This window comes from Struthio camelus, chromosome 1 (assembly GCF_040807025.1).
Source record: "Struthio camelus isolate bStrCam1 chromosome 1, bStrCam1.hap1, whole genome shotgun sequence".
Lineage (NCBI taxonomy): Eukaryota > Metazoa > Chordata > Aves > Struthioniformes > Struthionidae > Struthio > Struthio camelus.
Window position 1 is genome coordinate 204,765,763 of NC_090942.1, and position 21,379 is coordinate 204,787,141.

The following is a 21,379-nucleotide window of genomic DNA, read 5'->3' on the forward strand; positions in this document are numbered from 1 at the left end:
TACGTCCTATATTCAGTGTGTTTATGCACAATGCATCCTATTTCAGCCACCTTAGAAAGCATGTTTAACACAGTCTTACCTACACCACACTCAGCTGTGGTTTGTGTAATTTACATTAGCAAATTGGTCCTGTAAAATCATTCTCCAGGTGGATTTTAGGTACTTTACAACACTAAAATCTGCCATCACAACTCTACTCGTAGGTGCAAAAATGTGTCTGTCTCGAGCATAGAAGAGTTGTTGCACGGAGTTAGACCTGGTTTTCCAGCATGGCTGAAACTCAGGGAAGACAGGTTCTCACTGTCTGTAGGATCCTTGGCTCAAAGAATCGCTTTTGTTAAAATCACTCTTTTCTGACACTACCTCATTCCGACTTTTTAGAAACAAAGTTCAATCAAAAATATATGCAGAAGTTTGATATCTCAAAACAGCTGCAGGGAGTGAAGTACGGCTCTTTGTATGGCTTTGCTGCATAGTTCTAATTATCATGTTTGTTTAGTATCTTTTGCTAAATCTGCTTGGTTTCTCTGTGTCTTTTTGTGCAGGTTACAAAAATACGATCTCTTGCAGCCCTTAGGATAGAAACACGGTAAAGATCAGCAGAAGACCTGGGGTCTACCAAGGCCTGCTTTTATGCTTCTGTCAGTCTGGACAGTTTACAGCGCTTTAAATTAGGTGCTTCTTGGTCCATCAAGAACTTTCTGGACCAAAGTGCTGTTAGAACATTTCTTTTCATTGCTGTTTAATTCTCTCATGGTCTCTCTAAAGCTTTTCTTTGCTGTCTTTTCCCAGGAGAAAATTAGCTTTTAGAACTATTTAAGCTGCTGTTCTCCCCTCACAAACCACAAGTTACTAATTTTAATTTAAAACATGTAATGGAATGTATTAGAGTGAGCAGTGACATGATCCTTCAGAATTTGGGGGGGGGATCTTTTAGGCTTTAGCCGCAAATGCTGTTGTATGGGAAGCCTAACTCTATATTCAGCCTGGGTGAGAGGAAATAAGAATACATACTTTCCAAGTTTTATTGGTTTTATATACAATTTCTAATAGCCTTGATGATATATGAATGGTATCAGATAATTTTTCTATGTAAAACTACCAATTTAATATGTCTATGCATATATTTGCAGTCTCATTGCTACTTGCCCTTTTGTATGCTATTAGAATGTGCATACTGTGTATACATAATTGCATTGACTTGTGCACCACGCACAAAAGCCTAAATAAATCAGTTTTAACGTTAATCCAAAGAATCACTGTTCATTTGATGATCAGCATTTCTCATTGTTAGACTGTACCATTTTTTGCATTTCTCTGAGAATTATAATTCGTTCTGCGGTGCCAAAAATAGTGTTTCCGTGTCTACGTCTCAACGTTGTGATCAGGTAAGCGACGTGAGACTGGAACTGAGGAGCGTAAATGGCTCTTGAAGGGAAAGATGGGAGCTGGTGACGGAGCAGACAGACGCCTGAACGAGCATCCCCTGGGGTTAGAGCGCACCGCACTGTGCGGGGCAGCCCGGGCAGAGGGAGGGAGCCCTGCTCCGGGCAGCAGCTGCCAGCGCTAGAGCCTCAGCAGCCGTTTCGGCAGAGCCCCGCTCCGCCCCTGGGGGACGTGGGTCGGGCCCTGGACCTCGGGGCAGTGGGAAATCGGAGGAGTGGGGTGCAGGTTAGGCTGGCACAGGGGCTCGCGATCTCCTTGCTCAGCACTGAGGGTTGTATTTTGTTGTTTTTGTTGTTTTTCTAAGCTACCTTTCCCTGTGCCTGCGTGTGTTTTAGGGACTCTTTTGGGGCCCAAGGCGTTGTAGCATCCAAACTGAGAGCAGCAAGCGCCTTGTTGGGACCAGTTGCGATCCCCAGGTTGTGTCAGAAGCGGTGATCAGAAGAGGGAGGAGGGGGTCACTTCAATAGTGAAATTTGTATTAAAGGAGTATTGTGTTTGTGAGTGTCTGGTAAATATTATGTGAGTGAGCACGGCTCAAACCCAGGTGCAACAACTCTTGTGTCGCTAAACCGTGTTCAGGGATGCTACCCCGGCTGCTCCGCTGCAGCCCTTTACAATGCTCTGCCATTCAAAGAGCTTGCGTTTCTCCCAGCCTCCCCTTTCACTCTCACGGTCTAAGTCTGTATTTTCAGCAATAGTGTCAGAATTTTTATTTGCTGCGGTACCTGATCTTCTCAACTATAGGGCGCCACTGCTGTCTTTCCTGCATGGAGGCCCAGCAATGGGTGGGGACAAAGAGTGAAGGATGCGTGCGCGCGCGCGCGTGTGTGTGCGCGCGCATCGTGGTAGTAGCAGGGTAACACATGTGCATAGTATGGTGTGATGGATGGTTCTTGTTGAACGTCTGCTTTCTGCTCTCTATGAATTTTATTTCTCTCCAGACTTCATAGTAAAGCATTTCTTCGACAGCTGTAACTTGAAGCAGCCTTCTCTAAAAAGTTGTTTACCTCTTCAGGTTTTAAACAGTAAAAGGTAATAGGACACTTTCACACAAATACATCTCCAGCACAACTGCAAGATGTTCCCGAGGCTTTTATTTATTGTTAAGTAAGTGGTCCGTGCTGACGTGTGCCCACAATGGTTTTTGGCTTCTGTTGTCAGTGTTCAAATTCTCTGGTGGCTGGGCTGCAGGGTGGGAACTGAGCAAGCTTGATTTTACCAGCTTGATTTAAAAAAGAAACTTGAGCAAAAGAGATTTCAACATAATAACAGCTCCTCACTGCTCATCATAGCTTTGTTTAAAATGTAGTAGCTTGGGAATAGCTATAATAGATCAGATGAGCAGCTTGTTAGCTAGAGTGAACATGTTCTCATCTACTGCTGATGGCCACCAGTAGATGGGAAAGGTGTATAGACCTCCTCAGCAGACTGCTGGGAGAGCCTGTCCCTGGAAAAATCACCTCCTTCACGTCAACAGTTGGCTTTTGTAAGCCCTTTGGCTGAAAAAATACCAGTTCTTCCATGGAGATGAAAATCCTGCCTGTAGTGAAGGTTTGTCAGCCATTCCAGGGCTGGATTCAGGATTCAGGGCTGGGGTCTGGATTTTACCCTCGTGAGGTTTGTATTGCTGTTGAAATAGCAGACTGGGAATTATTCATGGGTAAAGGTCTGGCTGAAGTATCTTTGCAGGGGAATTTTTGAGAGGTCTAAAATAAAAAATGCTGTCCTGCAAGGAAGGAAAGCAGGAATTCAGTCATATGTGTGATCAACCATAATGAAACAGCAACACCTGGTCAGCAAGGTTGAAAACAGCTTTTTAGCAAAAGTGGTATTTAGCTTCATTGTCTTCCCCATCTCTCAACTCCAGGCTATTCCCACGCTCAGTGGCAGGCCTGGAGCAGGCTCCTAAATTCAGTGTCTGCTCCCGGTCCTCCTTGTCAGTTCAGCAGGACTCTTCTCACTCCTTTCCCCGGTGGTCTTTGAACGTGGCCACAGCAGGGGCTGGATTTCAAAGCAGCCAGTCTGAGGCTGTCCAGGGCTGTGCTGGAGACTAGCTCAGAGACGAGGCGCGAGCTCTTGACAGCCCAGTTATTTCAGAGCTCGGCTGACTCACTGCTTCACGGCTCTAAATGTGAAGGATAATAGCATGAACCTACATACTTTTTTTTTTTCCTTTCGGTTTCCCTGATTCTGTGACTAAAATTCCGTTGCTGTTTTGCTTTCTACGCTTCCTGCGTGCTGGCAAGTTACTGAATGAAAGCCTACGTGTATTCCCATCATGCCCTCCACATTCATATGACAGCACTTTCTGGCAGCTAGCAGGGTGGTGTTATTCCACCAAATCAGTTTTAAATGTCAGAAGAAAGGGGTGGGGTGAGCACCAATTTCATTAAAAGCCTGGGCTATGTTTAGAACATGGTAACAATCCAATTCCCTTGCACCATGTGACTCACTGATACTTTCATACTTTCCATTTTTACCAGGCTGACATTTTCCTCTCTCCAAAGCAATTCTAAAAATGTAGCCTATGCCAACTGATAGCAGCTTAGGGCTGTCCTATAGACTAAAAGTTTGAGCATTAATTAAACCATGTTATTACAGCTAGGAGCCAAGGGGAACTCATTTCCTTCCATTAAACAAACTGCTCAGCTGCGGCTCCGTGACCTGTATCTGCTGAGACGTGATGACCATGAAGAGTCAAACGCAGAGACTTGGTCAGTGTGAACATGGCACGTGGCGACACGGCTAGTTAACGCGTGCTGTGCGGGCTCTCCAGCTGTGAAGGCTGCCTTTTTTTGCCACTTCTCATGATCCCTCTGCTCAGGTCGTGTCCTGCTGAGCAGAAGGTTGGCAAACTGCGAACAATGCACCAGCTCTTCCAGTCTGCCGCCCTGGACAAAGCTTGCTGCACTTGTGCAGCCGTAACCCACAGCAAAAGCGAGGCGGTAGAGGCGGACGAGATGTCATGGCTTTGCCTGGTGGAGATGTTTGCTCTTCCCATTCAAGGACCAAATGGCTGAATGTGGCGTGGGACTGGCACATTGCCCTTTCGTGGCGGGAGCCCGTGTGGCTCGGCCATCGGTCAGGGTGAGCAGGATCACCAGCAATTGTGCCCTATGATACCGATGACAGCCTCTTCCTTGGGACTTTTCATCAGTCTCCAGAAAAGTCCAGGAGCAGTCCAGGAGCAGTCTCCATGCTTTACAAACCATGTTTTGCAGAGAAACAGAGTGAACCGACCTGCAAAGATCATCCAGGCACAGAAGCCGGGAGCCGACCTGGTCTGGTGGTACCAGGATCCTCCCCAAGGGGCTGAAGCAAAGAGAGCAGTGACAGAAAGAAAGTAATGGCCCCTGTCGGGAAAAAAACTGCAGGAAGAGCTACCAAACAAACCCTAGGGAGCCAGGCAGGAGCCTGCCCCAAAATCTGAGAAAGGCCTGGGGCCGCTTACAGCTGTGGGTAGTCTTGGTCCAGCCCCCTAACCCAAATTTAACTGTGGCCAAGCCCTAGCAGTTTAACTGTTATAATCAGTCTGCAAACATGCGGATCATCACAGAATGACTGACAACAGTTAGAGCAGCAAGAGGTCCTGAAATGGTTTCAGAGATAGTTGAAGCATGACTAGGAGACAGAAAAATGCACGCCGTAATGCCAAAGGGGGAGTTTTGCTGCTTTGACTCAGTTCTTTTTCTGAGAAAAAGATTCTTTCTACTTTAGAAGTTGACAAAATACAAATTAAATCAGGGTTTGCATGCATAAAAGTTTGGTACAGGCGCAAGTTAAAAAAAAAACAGAGTCCAGCACTTTCTCTCCCTACACCCCGAGCGTTGCTGGCACAAACGCAGCGCAATTTTAGCTTTTTTCAGGCGACTCACCTCTCAGTTAGGATACGAGGTCACTTAACATACAACAGCAGTTCTGGTTGCAGTAGCACAATCAGGGGATGGCTGTAATGTGAAACTGGCTGATGTAGGAAACCTGCCTGGCTAATGCCTATCACCATCTTCTTATCCCTAATGCTCCAGTTGGTTAGGCTTCACCCAACTCATGTAAATTAATAGTGGCATTTAATTTCCTTCTTTTAGCTACCTGCTGCTCCTAAGAAAGTCATACAGGGGAAAGGAGAAAAAAAAAAAAAGCCACCTTCCATGGAGGCTATTAAATATAGAGCTATCGTCTCTCTCCAGGAAGCCCTCATACTGCACATGGCTGGCTGCTGGGAAAATATTCTGCATAAGCATCACTGGGGGCTCACACTTACTTATTTTCCTAGCAATCTGCTGGTGGCCACCATCAGAGATGGGCATTCCCGTGCTCTTGAGCTGAACTTTTGGTCCTGCCCTCTGGGGCTCCAGAGAGGCCAGTGATGTGGAGCTATACTGAGCTCTAGCTCCCACACACTGGCTTTAGGCAGGTTCTGCTCAGCTTGAAGATTTTTTTTCCAAGCTCTCCTTGGAGATGCTTCTGGGGTTTGCATACAGTTCTGGGTTTTGGGCACAAAACCTCCAGCGTGGCACCCCCTGGCTTGCAGGCAGCAGACCCCCCTTCTTTGGTGGTGGCTGTACAATCCCGTAGAGGCTGCCCCTCTATTGGGAAGGTGCAGTGGAACAAGGTATATGCAGGCAAACCTGATGATAGATGGAGGAAATTTCAGTCATTTTCAGTAAGTTGCTATTTCTAACACACTGGGTCCCTTAGGAGGGGGACCCTGGGGTTGCTGAACCCTGGGGTCTCTCTCTGCTATTATTCAGAAAAGTAGGATGATGATGGCATTTAATGAGAGGTTCTGACATGCCCAACTCCTTGAAAGCCTTTTTCTGCTATAACAGCAAACCTTTGCTCCTTTGGAGCAAACGATAGAGCGTTAGCATCCATTTCGTCAGAGGAGAATGAGCTCAAAGGGCCTGTGGGTCTGGATGGGTTCTGCTCCATAGCTGCAAAATCAATTATTTCTCTTGCTTAGAAACAGCCTCACAGGGAGGATCCCTGTGTCATGGCACAACAACCTCTTTTACAGCCTCTCTGCTGATAGAAATCACTAAGGTTGCCTTGTTTGGGTTTCAACTTCAGGGTGAGTAGCAGAGCCCCCTTCATCTCATCTCCAACACTTTGACCTGTGTCAAAGCTGCTCTAAGGCCTGTCCAGCTCAAATGCACTCTTTCTAAAGCCACCACCAGAAAAGTTTGTGTCCCAATAACATAGTCTCACCTCAGGCTTTCCAAGCCTGCCTTGACTGATGTGGACAAGCAGATCCTGATGGCGCTTGGGGCATGACAAAGACTCGCCTGAACTGTGGAAACTGACCCATTTTCCTTGGCTCACCCAGCAAAGGATTCGGAGCTGTGGAGGAGAACTCAGGAGGGCTGCGACCACCATCCTGAGAAACCAAACCAAACTCCACCAGCAGCTCAGAGGCTCAAGCCAGAAAGCCTGGATTCAGCATTCTCCTTGCAGTTGCATACAATGAAATCCAACACGCCTCAGCACACCACCCGCGAAGAAACTAGCGTGTTCAATGACATGCCAAATTACATCTCATGGCTTTACAGCTCTTCTGAATTATCCAGCATAAACCAGGTATGTGCCCTCAAAAATGAGGAAGAAACACGATTCTGGTAGGGGCTATCAGGTCTCATTGAAGAGAAGAGTTACATCTGGGAACAGAAACAGTTGAAAAATCACTCAATTCTTTGAAAAACTGATGATTAAAGCAATACATTGGTTAAGATCAGCAATACATTGGTTAAGATCAGCTGCAGCACTTCTACTGCAATTTCCTCAGTATTTGGAAACTATCATCACTGATGAGCATACTATAACAGACTGGATGGCTCTTTGCTGTGTGCTAAATAACAGGATCACAGCCATAAGCATAACTAATAAATTCCTGGAAGATGCCTGTCTTCAGTAATTAAGCAATTCTTTAAGCACTTGCCAGCTGGCTGGAAACTGCACTCCCGGGGTGGTTAGCAACCTCATGGAAGAGAAAAGCTGTGATACTCCCGCACAAGCTCCCTGCAGTGCCTGTCCTGCTAGGCAGGCACCGTTGCTCACTGCTGCGGAGCAAGACTGGGAAAATTATACAGTAGAGAGTCAAGTAGGCAAGTGAGCAATGCAGCAAGGGAAGCTGCAAATATTTTACAAAAAATCATTTCAATGTAGTAAAAACTATAACCTGCTAATTAGACCTTGCACTATACTCAGTATCCAAGGCTGGTAGCCACCGAAGACGTGCTCCAGGCCGCATCGCCTGCATCACTTCTAGCTCGTCACCACAGCAAGGCTGGCAAAGTGGTACTGGGCTAAGCCACCCCCTGCCCTCTGCAGCTCAGCTCTCAAGTTCAGAGCAGCTCAGCTCCAGCATATCTCCCACCTCTACTTTGCTTCTCCGTCTGAAATGGGTGAACTGCGTTTTTCTCTGTCCTTACTTAAGCAATGCCTTCAGTGAGCATGGGTTTGTAGGAAAAAGAAACCATCTTCTTGGGCTGCAAGTCGAACAGAGTAGGATGGGGACCTTGGAGAAATGTTTGTTCTATTTTTAGACAACTCTGCTCAGCCTGATAAATACAGTGGAAGTAACTTGCACCTCTGAAGTCATAAAATGGATCCTTTATTTATTTGTGTTTTGAAGGATGGAGCCTCTGCCCTCCAAAAATATATTTTCTTACCAATGGAAGAATATGTTACTATTTCAAAAAGTGCAAGGGAAAGTGCCTAGAGGCGGCTATCTCATCTACTGCAAATAAAAAAAAAAATCTGCATCTATCTATCTATCTTGTGCACACCCATGGCAAATGCTTTTGAGAAAAATTTTAAACTAGCCAAACAAATCAGAAACCCTGCACCATTCAGATAAGCATCAAACCTTATCGCAGGTCATAAATTGATCTCTTCCCACTGGAGACATGATCATTCAACCCCAGTCCAGCTCTCTGTTTAAACACGCACTCTGTGCTTAGGCTATAAGCATTAATTTAGTGAAAAGTAGCTATGTCAACTCAAATAGAGCCTCAGAAAAAATTGCTTATTACCTGCAGTTGGTGCAAAGGTTCACTTTTTGGCTGTGACTGGTAAAGAACGGCAGATGAACTCTTGCTCAGAGGTGATGTTAGGGCCCCTGCCAGCAATAGCACAAGCATAGGCCAGGCTTTTCTGACAGGTGTGAAACAAAGGCATTCATAAAGTCCAGCAGCAGGTCAGAAAAATGAGATGCAAGCAAAATACCCCCAACAGTTAAAGATTTTTGGTATCTACGAGAGAGAAACTACAGCATGGTGAAAATGCATCCATAAAGCAGCGTCAGAAAGAATCGAGTCTGACTCATCTCAGGCCCACAAAAACGCTGTTAGTGCATATATACAAAATGAAATCACTGAAGAACAGTAGTAACTTCCTTCTAGGCCTTGTTCTCAATCAGGCAGGAATTTCCCCCTTCCAGCTGACGATGGGATTTCGGTATAGGTGGATTGCAAAACCGAAAAGCCTTGGGAAGGTTGCTGGCAAGCTACGACGGCCACAAAGGTCATTTCCTCTCCTCCTCTCCAAAATAGAATTTCGGCATTAAAACTGCAGACACAGAGAGGAAAAAAAACAATCAACTTTCACTCTTTTTTGAATGAATACTTGTAGAGAAAAGGTGAAAAAAGGCATCAGCTCTGCAGCAGGGCAAGGGCTTATCTCCCCTCAGCAAGACATTAACCCTCGGTGTGTGCTATGCTTTCAAGCTTGGCAGGTGCTTTAGTGGGGGGGCCTCACTGCAGCAAGTCCAAGGGCTGTGAGCTCGGGACATGCAGAAAAGAGAAACTTTGGAATATCCGGGGGGAAGAAAGAAAGTATCAGATGGTAGGAGGAAACCTGCTACAGGCTTTTTCATCACAATACTAGTTCCACCAGAACGTAACTCTCAAAAGATCTGCTTTATTTTGGTGTGAAGTGAAAGCAGCATTTGGAAATCTCAGCATTTTTCCCCTCACAGAGTTCTTGCTGGGGTGGGGGGGACACCCATCTCAGCACAAGCCAGTTGGGTCTCTGCTCTAAGTTACTTTGATTCTTTTAAATCTACACTTACTTGCAGGAAGAAAAAAAAATCTGGAGCAAGTGAAGCTCCTGGGCACTCTGCAGTGAACGCGAGGAGGGCTGTAGCCTTTCCACGACCAGCATAAGCGCAGGCTAACTGCGCCCTTCAGGGTGCAGCGAAGGCTAGAGCCAGGAGACAGTTATGAGAAACGTGGGTACCTGAAAAGATCCTGCAGTAATTTAATGCCAAATTCCTGCGCTAAAAATGAACTCATAGTCTATAATAATTTCATATGCTCAAAGTGGTTGGTTCCGGAGCTGCTGATAAAATTTACTTAACGTGAGTTTTGTTGCGCAGGTAAGAACACAAAGCTATCCACAAAATCACTGCTAACTTTCGTGCTGCTCTCAAGATTTTTTTTTTTTTTATGAAACAAAAACAGCCTGTCAAGAGGAAAATGAATCTTTATTTTTTTCCTAAGAAAGCAGAATCCATGTACATGTTTTTTTGTATGGTTTAAGAGGTGGTTTTAAGATGTGAATGGTGACATCACAGAAATGATACAGAACAACCAGTGAAGGAACGAAGAGCAAGTATGACAATTATTTTATCAAGTAGTCCAGACATGATTTTTAATTATTGTTTTTGCCAGTGTGGACTTCAAGACAATATTATAATCTCACCTATTTAATACAAGGTACAGAGGTAATGAAGGGAAAAAGTACTACAAAATATAATTATTGCTGCCGTATCTGCATTTCTATTTCCTTGCATGATGTTCTGAAATATGTTGGAACATCTTTTAACATCTTTTAAGTGTCAGTTTCATTAAGAACATCATTCAGATAAATAAAAAATAACCAACCAGCCAACCTAACTTGTTAAATTAGACTTCATCTGAGACGCACACAAAAAAACATTGTCTTACAAAAGATGGTGGCTTCTGCCTCACAAGATGAAGGGTGGATTATCGCACCTTTGAAACACTGAGCACCAATGTGCTTAAATTCCTACATAGATATGGTTTCTATACCTTTTTCAAATGATCACAACTTGCAATCTGGGCCAAATGATTTGTCAGCACCAATGATATATTACCCCTCTACAGAGGCAGACTGTTACCTGGTTGTGTTGCAAATACAGGCAGACTCAAGGCATTGATTCCTCCAACATTTACACACATGCCTACTTTTATTCACGTCTTCTCTAATTCCACTAAAATCAGCCAAAGCAAGTACTTATGCTAAACTCAAGATCTATGCATAAGCATTTGAGAGACTGGGCCCTCAGATGGCTATTTCTAAATCTAAGAGAGGAACAAAATGTCTCAGATCGAAGTCCAAGATTTCCACAGGGCAAAGAGACTACTACAGTCATTTAAACTTGAGAGGTTAAAGGGTAGACAGGGTAATAAACTATTCAAACAGAAATTATGACAACCCTTTAAGAATTGAAAATGGAAGCTAGAAAATGATTTAAAGCATACTTATAACTATTAACAACACACCGTATTTGATAGTGCCTTTATAAATAGCTACTATATATTTCACATATACCCGTGTATTATCTTGTAATGCACTGCAAAGAAAACCCAATATACAGTAGTATGATTCACATGTTTACAGACATTTCATGTGCGATCAGATGAACAGATCATCAGTTTCTGATGAACTCTTAAGAGGTACATGAAATATATTAGATTATTCTAGAACATCTGAAGTCGGAACATACCCTGTGTTATCTAGACAAAGGTTAGCTGGAACAATCATTTAACACAGATGATTTCAGGATTAGTTAGAGGTTTAGTCTAAACAATGTGTACATATATTTGTATTTAATTCAAACAAATTTCTTAAACTACACTGTAGCATCCAAACTTCTCTATAGTTTACAAAGTATATAAAATGCATGATTTGACATTTATAAAACCTTAGCCCTTTTACAAAAAAACAAAACAAGGCCATAGGGTTTTGTTTTGTTTTAAGCTTTAATCTATTGTTTTTTCATATTGATGGTTTTCATTCCTATACTAACTATAAAATATAAATGGCACTCCACCACGCCCTAATGATGCAAGGAATAAATTAGTAAGAGTCACATTGTAAAACGAAATAAATATTTTCTAAATTACATTTATTAAAAATGGTTTCTTTAATTGCACAATATTTTATTTTTCAGTAGCAACGCAAAGTCAGTTGGGTATCATTCTAAATGCTCTAGATAACACGAAAGCATTGTGTCTCATTTTTTTCAAGCTTTACACATTAAAAACATTTTGGTCAAACCTTCAACTGATAAAACTGATAAATGTTTTAGTAGTTGCTTACTGTGGTAAGATACTGTGGTATCTCTCATGCAAGGCATTTACTCCTCCATCTGTCACCTTGCTGGGGCAAAAGCCACCAGTTTTCCATTTCAAGTGAGGTACTCTGGTTTACGCTGACAGCTCGGATCTTTTAGAAAAGTATTCACCATTGGCTATTACTTTCACAGCATAAGAATATCAACAACTCAACAACAGCCCACATACTCAAAGGCTGCAAAAGATTCTGTCAAGAGCTTCTCCAGATTGGCACTTTTGGGGGTATCACACAACTATATCGGACTTTTGGCTCTCCCAAAACCTACTTTGCAGTGGAGGACTGACTTGCAATTCAGACATGCCAAATAAAACAAGATACCTGAAAAGATATGATCTGACCCTAGACTACTAGCAGTAGTTGGCAAGTGGTTTTGTGGTGTCTGTGTGTGTGTGTGTATATATATATATATTTTTATATATATATATATTTATATATATATATGAATATATATACACACACACACACACACACACACACACATATAAAAGACAACGCAGTGAATAACACTGTTGCAGCTTTGCTCTAAAATAAGAGCCATGTTTAGTTCTGGGTAATTCTGTTCAAAATAATGGAGTCATCAAGGGAAAAAGGTTGTCTGGGTACATTTAGCTCATTAGAGTAACTATTACTGGGACATATTTAAAAACTCAAAATATTGACAAAACACTGTTATACAAAACTGTGTGAGCAGATGCCTAATATAAATGTGCATTCAAAATACTGTACATCTCCATACCACTACTCATGTAGCTAATAATAGCTTGGGATTGTATTTAAAAATACAGAGTTTCTGGTAAGTATCAAAACAACTCTCAAATACTGAAGACAAGGGAAACTGCTGCCCTCTTTTTAGTCATAGGGCAGGTCTAACTTTAAGGTACTTTACTCTTAACTGAAATTCTAGTGCTCCATTAGAGCAAAGACAAGATCGATGAACTATTTTTTACTGTTTAGGAAAAAGGTGATGTTACAGTTCTGTTATTTGCATTACTGCAATTACATAAAACAAATTAACATTTGACCAGTATTATCACTTTCATGTTCGTTACTGGTGTCCCCTTTATAGGCTGTTAAATATATAGACTGATCTCTTCATCCTGGAAGGGTTCACAAACAACTGCTCATTCTGTCTGTCTTTCATAACAGCAAAGGCAACATTAAGGCCCATACTTTGTCCGCAGTAAATTTTCTTTACCCAGCGTAACATATTTTAAGGGGAACCAGTACATCATTGCACAACATTTAAAGCCACCAAATAATTCCTGTTCTTATACTTTTAAAGCGTTTTTAGTGCTCTATTACAAAGCACAGAACTTAAAATGTTTCAAGAATTCTCTAGCAACGAACACACTTGCAGGGATTCAATACTGCATTAAACACACAGGGAGGCAATCAATACTGATATACTCCTCTCACAGCTTTAACAACATGGCTAGGCCAGCTGATTGAGTACTCTAAGCCAGACTGCTACATGTATATAGTAGGAAGCATTCTGATGCTAATGTGATAGGGAAAAAGATAAAATGCCTCTACCACATACAAATATTTCTGTTCATTTTAAAGGAATTCAACTTTTGGCAGAAGTAAATTCCTACATAAAAAATAAATGTAGAAACTCATCTTTTAAAAACACAAATACAATTGCATTATTAAAACAGCTGCATCTACACTATGGTGTAGTACTTAAGTGTAATTCAATCAAAAAAAGTCTTAGCATACAACTAAGATGAGATCCATTTACCATTCAAAACCTCAGCGCTAGTGCTGTATCGGTCTCTACATTAAAACATGTTCTACAGATAGTGACCAACCAAATCAAGGGAAAACTATTGTCACAAGTGAACAGGTCCTCTCCCTAACCAGACAACGCAGGGCAGATTAGGTACAGCACCTCCTGTATTGCCACAGGGACAGATGAATGCAGATCCCACATCAACTCAACAGTAAAAGCTGTACAGAACACTACTTCCTGAAAGAGTTTGCTGAACATGGTTCAGATTATTGGATATGTCTATAAGCACAATGCTTTTTAGAAGCATTTGCTGTATACCCAAATCCTACTCGTTGCAACACATGGTGTCGCACAAGTAGTGAAAATGTCTTCCTATTCAAAGGTGCTTGGACATCATTTTCAGGCAGCATTTTACCTTTATTTTAGTGAGTTTATACTATAAAGATTTTAGAAGGAAGAAGATGCCAATAGTTTCTTTTTCTTTTTAGCATGTAAAATTGAGACAGACACCTAAATAAATAACTATTTTTAATTGCCTAGCTCTTATTCTATGTCTGATATCTATAATTTTTAAATAAGGGATAAAATGTTGCCCAAAAGACTAATTATAGTTATACATTTGTGTTTCCACTAGATCTACAAATCAAAATAGTTCTCAGTTTAAAAGATACAATTTGTATCAACAGTAAAAGGTACTTTCTGGTTCTTCAGGGCCTTACTTTAAATTTCAGTAAGTGTACCAAAATTATCAGCAGTAACATTGTAAACTAGTGATTTTTAACACTGAGTAACATTACAATGCATGGAAACCTAAAACTGTAGGCAACCGACTATGTCACATAAATACATTTGTCATCAATTGCAAAATCTATTTCTATTATATAAAAAAAGCTTATGAGGTGCTAGTAAAACCCATGACTTAAAACCAGAAATATCCCTTACTAGTACTAAAACAGACTGCTTTGTCTGTTTCTAAAACTACACTATTTGTGGCAAGAATCAGGCCTTGTGTAGATACAACAGGCCAAAAACTAACTTCAGGAACAAATACAATATTTTATCTCCTCCCAATCCCTTCCCCCCACCCCCGTCCCCAACCAAAACAGAAAGAAAAAAGGTTTAAGTTATTATTTTCAGCTACAATACCATTACCATAGTGCAGTTAATAAATGTTGCATATCCTCAACACACACAACCTTTTCAGGCCAGCCTTGATAAATAGCAAGAAAATCGAACAGTATCTTAAATACAAAACTTGCATTGAGATAATTAAATTATTTAAAAACAGGTAAATATTTTATGAAAAGCATATTTTATCCAGTATACTTGTGCAGCAATACAAAGAAAAAGACATAAAACAACTGAAAGGAACCCTAAGATTTCAGGCCCATTTCTACTGACCAGAAATACACACAGCTGGACAACAACATATGGGAGTCGAAACCGGGTGGCCTGCTTTTAGAACGTCCTGAGCATTTGCAGTTTCTATTAGGTTTAACGGGAGCTGCAAATTCTCAGCACCTTTGAAAATCAGGCAATAAGGCTTTCACCTTATCCATAAATTAGTAAAAAAAATTTTTTTTCCTCTGATTGCATCTGATCTTACTAATCAACTGCATAACAAAACACATACCTTTTCAAACAAAACAAAACAAGCAATGAAAAGTGCCATACTATAAATTACTAATATCTTGTTACCCATTTCACCATTAACTGGTAACTTAATTTGTTTAAAAAATAAAGTCAGTGCTGTAGTAAATCTTTGTTTTCTATAAATAGATGATTATAGCACAAAAAAGTCCACAAAACAAACAAACAAAAACATATTTATACTGTTGTAAAAAGTTCAGAAACTTGGCTTGAAAATTGTCTGCCAGAAGTAGCAAAATCCTCTTTCTGCAGGTCGTTTTAATGCCGTGCAGCCCAAGGACAAACATCCAGCAAGTTAAAAAACAAAAACAAAAATCCCAAAAACATGTAACAAGGATAGAGAAAGTGCTGCATATAAACCCCTGATGCACCAAAGATTATAACTAGAGACCACAGACTATATATATATACACACATATATATACATATATATATGTGTGTATATATATACACACACACACACACACACACATACATATATATACACACACACACACATAAATTTAAACTGGAACCTTCTCCAACATGAATATAGCCTTTAAAAAATTTTCAAGCTAGTACACAAAATTTATCAGTTACTTCCAATGCATGGGGTTATACATACAGACTCCATGATACAGTATTTCACATAAATGGATTACTATATAACCTCCTTGCTGAGAAGGAGATCCCAAATGCTATTGTAGCAAACCTCCCTCAGCATTAGAGCTGAACTGAAAACTACTAGACACCACAAAGATGCATCATCTTTCAATAACCTAGCTGAGATTTTTCCACTAAAATGGCTGCAGCGAGCTGCTGAGCATCTGTCACGTGAGGGTTCTTCTTCATAACAATTCTCACAAGATCAGGGGGGAAGATGTTGCACAGGTTTATGTAAACCTTCTCCCTGGTGTCTTGATGCCTTGGAGGGTCTTGAGGGATTCCACAGTAAGGTACACGCCAAGTCTGGTCCTGCTGTTCAGGTAGGCTTTGGAAGGCAAATTGCTCATAACACGGCTGCGTGGGGTTACTAGGTAAAGAGTAGGTCTGACGATAGCCGTACGCATCGATTCCATAATTTGGCCTATCCCAACTTCCAAGCCCATCTTGGCCAGAATAAGGCTTTCTATGTCTTAATGGAGAATTATCATATAAACGCGAATCTGAAATGCTGTCTATTCTTGTGGACACAAGGGCTCTCCCCAGATGCATGGTCTTTGAATGTGCTGGACTCTGAGATGTAGAGTAGTCGTTCGGGCAACTAGAACGAGCACTGACTGTTGGATGCTGTAGATGCACAGCCACGTATGGAACTGGAGGTTTGTGGTGATGCTTTGGTTCTTCATGACTATAACTTTGCACTCGTGCTAGAGGCTCATGGTAGCTTTGTAAGAAGGGCTGAGAGTTAAGGCGGCCATGGGGGTGCATATGTTGGCACTTCAAGTTTTCTTCCAGCTGTGGGTCAGGTGAACTCATATAAGAGCGATCGCTGTAACCCACATAGGAATCACTACTACCACAGCTCACGCTCCCTTCACTGCTGCAGTCAGAAGCTACAGAGCTAATCCTGTAATCTGTGTCCAAGGAGAAGCGCCTTTCAGGACTACGTGGACCAGATATACTTAGATTTGAATATGCATTTAGCATAGAGTAATACCCTACGTCCACAGGAGACTCACATTTTGGATACTGGTCATAAGGCATTGGTGTTCCATGATTTTTGGTTGCCATCATCACTGTAGAATACTGTCCCTGTGGTCTTTGATCCTGAGGTGGGAAGTGAACTCCAGATGGAAGGCCGTTGACTAAAGGTGCAGTACTTTGGGGTTTTGCAGCACAGGAACTTGGTATACTAACTAAAGAAGGTACAGACCTGGTTTCCAATTTGTTTTTGGTGGGAAGCTTTTCTTCCAAGTCTTGATAGACTTGAGTCCTTATACTGGGATCCGATTGCCTCTTTGGAGCAACACGCTTCAGCTCAGAAGTGCCTTCATTCTTAGTGCTACAGGGAACACTATTGCTTTTTACCAGTCCTCCTTCACTTGTAGCCTTGGCAGCTGTGCTTCTAGACATGGCACGAAGTTCATCAGCTACAGATCGCTGAGGCTGATTTCCTCTTTCTGGATGATAGTATTTGCATTTGTGTCCATAGGTACATTTCTTCCCTATTAATACAAACATAATGAGATAAAAACATAAAATCAAAATCTGTTAATCATTAAGCAATGGAAATGGCCTTCATTTAAAGTTTTACTGGTGATTTGAAAGATCTTGCAAATGTCTGTGTGTGTCACAGCATGAGATCTAAGATCTCCTTTCTTATGCTGTGGGAAAAAGAGGTGGTAATGTGCTGCAGTTAGAGCTCCAGGCAGATTGACCACTACTACCAGCCATGTTTTGAGCTGAATATGACACTGTCAGTGTGTACATACTTGCTACTACTGCCAGCCACATTTTGAGCTGAGTATGATTGACGCTGTCAGTGGGTACATATTTGCTATATTGTGCCAAGGAGATATACAAGTGGGAAACTTAATGTGAAAATCCCACAGAGTCGTTAAGACCACCAGAAATTCAGTCAAGATGGTGGTGTGCCTGCTGGGATGCTCAGCAGCTAAAATTCAGGCAGCTCAATCCATTTTCTGGAAGAATTATTAGTCGCCTTATGGCCTAGGCACATTAGAGAAGGGCTTTCTGGACCCTGCAGAATTTAGGTGCTGTTTTGGACCTCTTCCTACCAATTATTAACAAAAGTTCCTCCTTTAGCTCAACTGGCAGGTAAAAACATACTCTTTAACTAGTGAAAAAAATCACTGCAGTTTCCACCAGCTCCAGTGCTCAGCATTTCAAAAGTTCAGAAGCTAAGATAACGATGTAAAACCTCTGTTTAAAAGTTTTTTATTTTAGGTAGCGTTAAAATAAAGCAGGAACTTGATCTTCAGTCCCAGCAGTACAGAAAACCGATGAGTTAAATCAAATTACCATATGGACATGGTTGCTTCTTATGTTCTGGTACAATAGGCTTCTTTCTAAGGAAATTGTCCAGACTTGGGCCATGGCGGCCAAGAGGATCATCAGGAGGCATAAATCTATAAAAAAGGAAAAAAAAAAAAGTTACAGAAATAAATAGGCCTTTTCATAATCGTCATGGAAACACCAGAACCTCACGATTGAGTCCCCACACCATAACCTCATATACTTAAATTTTTAAACCTGGGTTATTTGAGATTTAGGGTGTAATTAGAAGGCCATTTTGAAAACACCTGCAGCTAGTGATGTTACTGTATTGCAACTGTGTAAGACCACATTTCTGCTACAGGCACTGCCTGCAGAGATGAGTACCAGAAATAGACAGGTGAGCCTGCTTCAGCCACCTTCATTCTAGCCCAGCTGGCTGCTCGGCAGCACAGCAGGGCTGCACACAACGCATTCCTAAACCACTGGTGGGGCGGCAACACAGGCATCAACTTCTTAAACTGCCACAACTAGATTTGCAAAAATATGCTGTTTGTCTGTACCAAAGGCTCTTACATCAGCATTCAGGCACTCAAATACAGGTGCCTGATTGGCAGAGTACTGAGTCACTCCCACTACAAGTTACTGATAGTAACTGCAGGTGATACTTACGCCAGGTATACGAAGATACCATACATGGATCCGAGCAGATGGCTTGAATAAAGGCCTCCTGAGGGCCCTTTCAATTTGAGCTGTTCTATGATTCTATGATTTAGGAATCTAACCATAGGCACCCAAAAATACTGGCTTGGTATATCAAGAGAATAGGAATCCTATACCGTAGCATACATCAAATATATCATGCACTTTGGCATATACTAAAAGAGGAAAACTTTCTAGAATAAAAAATTTAAAGAAATTGTTCTGGAAATGCTCTGGCAAAAAACAGAGTTCAAATGCTTCTAATCAGAACACCAAATCTGTGACTGACTAATCCTTTTATTTTCCTAATACGTAGCTAATGATTTGGGTAGAAGCTAACAAATTCCTACAAGACTTCAAATTGTCCCTTTCTCAGTTATTTTAGTGGCACGTATAAAGATAAGAACTTACTTGTCATTAACAAATGAATACATCAGCAAGCGTTCATCTATGAACTTCTTCCATTCTGGCTTTTCATTAGCTAGATCCCTGTAGTTATCATTAGAAACAATGATGCCGTCTGACTCAAAGGCCAATTTCACTATAAATCGGTCATCGTAGCATACCACCCTTCTTCCTTGCACTCGACGGGATGGTGTGAACACAAGGATCTTCTCTTTTTCTAATTTACGCAAGATTTCTTGGTCTACAAGGATTAAGAATCAGAAGTTAAAAAAAACAAAAGAGCATGTTTTTTGATTTCCAAACACACTAGATTTGAGGAAGAAAATCCAAGCATTTGGGACTAAACACATCTGAAATAGTCCAGCAGAAAGCGTTGAATGCATGGTATTTGAAGTTAACAGTCAGCAGTCAACTGACAATACTTTCCAAAAAGAAAATCCCAATCCAAACAACAACAACCCCCCCCTCCCCCCCAAGCCCATAACCCCTCCAGACCATTTCTAGAACAACACAGGGGACCTTGTTCACTTTGCTGTGGTTAAAAGAAATACTACTTATCAAAGTGCCCATGAAAACCTTCTCTGGTTGAGGAGGTTAAAAAAAAAAAAAAAAAAAAAAAAGCTTTAATCTTTTTGGACATTTCAGTGAATAGGGGCGCTACCTTGAAGTCTACGAGCTCCTACCGTCAACGGTTTCCCATAACTGAGCTCCTTGTTAGAAACAGACCTCTTCCATCCCTGTGTGGTACCCACTAAGAAGCAGCTTCTGAAATACTTCCAGTTGCTCATATTAATGGGGCTGCCTCATAGAAATCCCTCCCCATCACGAACAGGGGTTGCCACCAGTGCACACAAGGACTAGAAAACCTATATCCTGTAAAAACACGCAGGCTCTTCACAGACTTTAACAGCCTCTTCTAAAAAGACTTCTGATGTCACCTTGTAACCAAATTACAGAAAGGAACAACAACAGCAAATAGGTCTTCTAGTGATAGTAACAGTTCAGAATGTATTTCTCCTTGAAGGACATAAAATTTTATACATAAAACAGATCCAAACAGATTTCTCTTTAATTCAGCTAAATAAGTATATTTAATATTTTGCATAATTCCTTCTTGTTCTGCACTGCCCTTCAGTCACTGAACCAACAGCATTTTCTCTTTCTCCCTGTGAAATATGGAGTTCCCAAGGAGCTTGGAAAGCTGAGCTCAGACTACCAGTGAGGGTGAGCTGAACCAAGACACTGGATGTAGCACCAGCACACCAAGGTCTGGGGCACATATCCTCTTCTGTCAATTCTGCTTGCTATCGCTGCCCACAGAGCGGGCAAGTTTTAAAATGAAAATAAATAAAAAAAACAGGCAATATCTAAAACTGCAGAGGATGCTTGCACAGTGAACACGACCCCTGGCCTTTAATAATGGTTTGCATCTCAAGTAACTCAACTCTTTTGTAGCACAAGAAACTTGATGGGGAACATCTTCCATCTAGAAAAAAGACTCCAACAGGAAGAAATACTGCAATAATGTTACATTTGAGCAATATATTTGAGACACACATTTATCTGCTTACTAGAAAAAAATACAAGATTTGAAATCCAGCCATTTTGTATTCATTTTTCCCCCTTGTGGTAATAAGAGCCTGATGGAAAGCGATATTGTTGCCTACTAAGAATAAAATACCTGCCATGTTTAGATGAATAGCAGGTAACAATAAGAAAGACGCAGCTGTTCTTTAGTCTAAGAGGTTTTCCACAAATAGACAGTTTAGAGCCATCCTTACATCAGACATTTCAGACTTTTTCAAAATTCCAGCTGGCCACATACTTCAAGTGCTTATCTTTGGAAATGGACTGTCAACACAATCTATTTCACAAGACTAGCAGCAGACAGGCTCCCTCCATCCTGATAAGACAACCGAAGAACTTCTATTTTACAGAAGACATAATAACCGAGCTTGGTTTTCCCTGTTTTCAAGGTCCATAAAGACACATAGCAAACTCATTTTTCATTGCTAGAGAACTTGGCAAAGCTAAACCTAAATTCTAAAATTCTCAAAACTCCTTCCTGGGCTACAAGACCATAGCTCTAGCTGATATTACAAATCAATTCTAAATAGTCAAATTTTT

At 41.4% G+C, this 21,379-nt stretch overlaps 1 protein-coding gene across 5 annotated transcripts in view; it reads right to left on the minus strand.

Annotated features, from left to right (window-relative positions):
* Positions 1-14,045: 14,045 nt before the first annotated feature.
* The window catches only part of ZC3H12C (zinc finger CCCH-type containing 12C), a 41,802-nt gene continuing 34,468 nt past the window's right edge, over positions 14,046-21,379 (minus strand). For 4 of the 5 annotated variants that reach the window (XM_068930306.1, XM_068930308.1, XM_068930305.1 and 1 more), the window contains 3 exons: positions 19,259-19,493; positions 18,173-18,279; positions 14,845-17,355 (listed from right to left, as the gene is read on the minus strand). In XM_068930306.1, coding sequence (XP_068786407.1) covers positions 15,959-17,355; positions 18,173-18,279; positions 19,259-19,493 — 1,739 coding nt within the window. In that variant the 3' untranslated portion in view covers positions 14,845-15,958. Of the gene's footprint in view, positions 17,356-18,172; positions 18,280-19,258; positions 19,494-21,379 lie in introns of all 5 variants that reach the window. The other variant, XM_068930304.1, reaches the window with a different exon arrangement.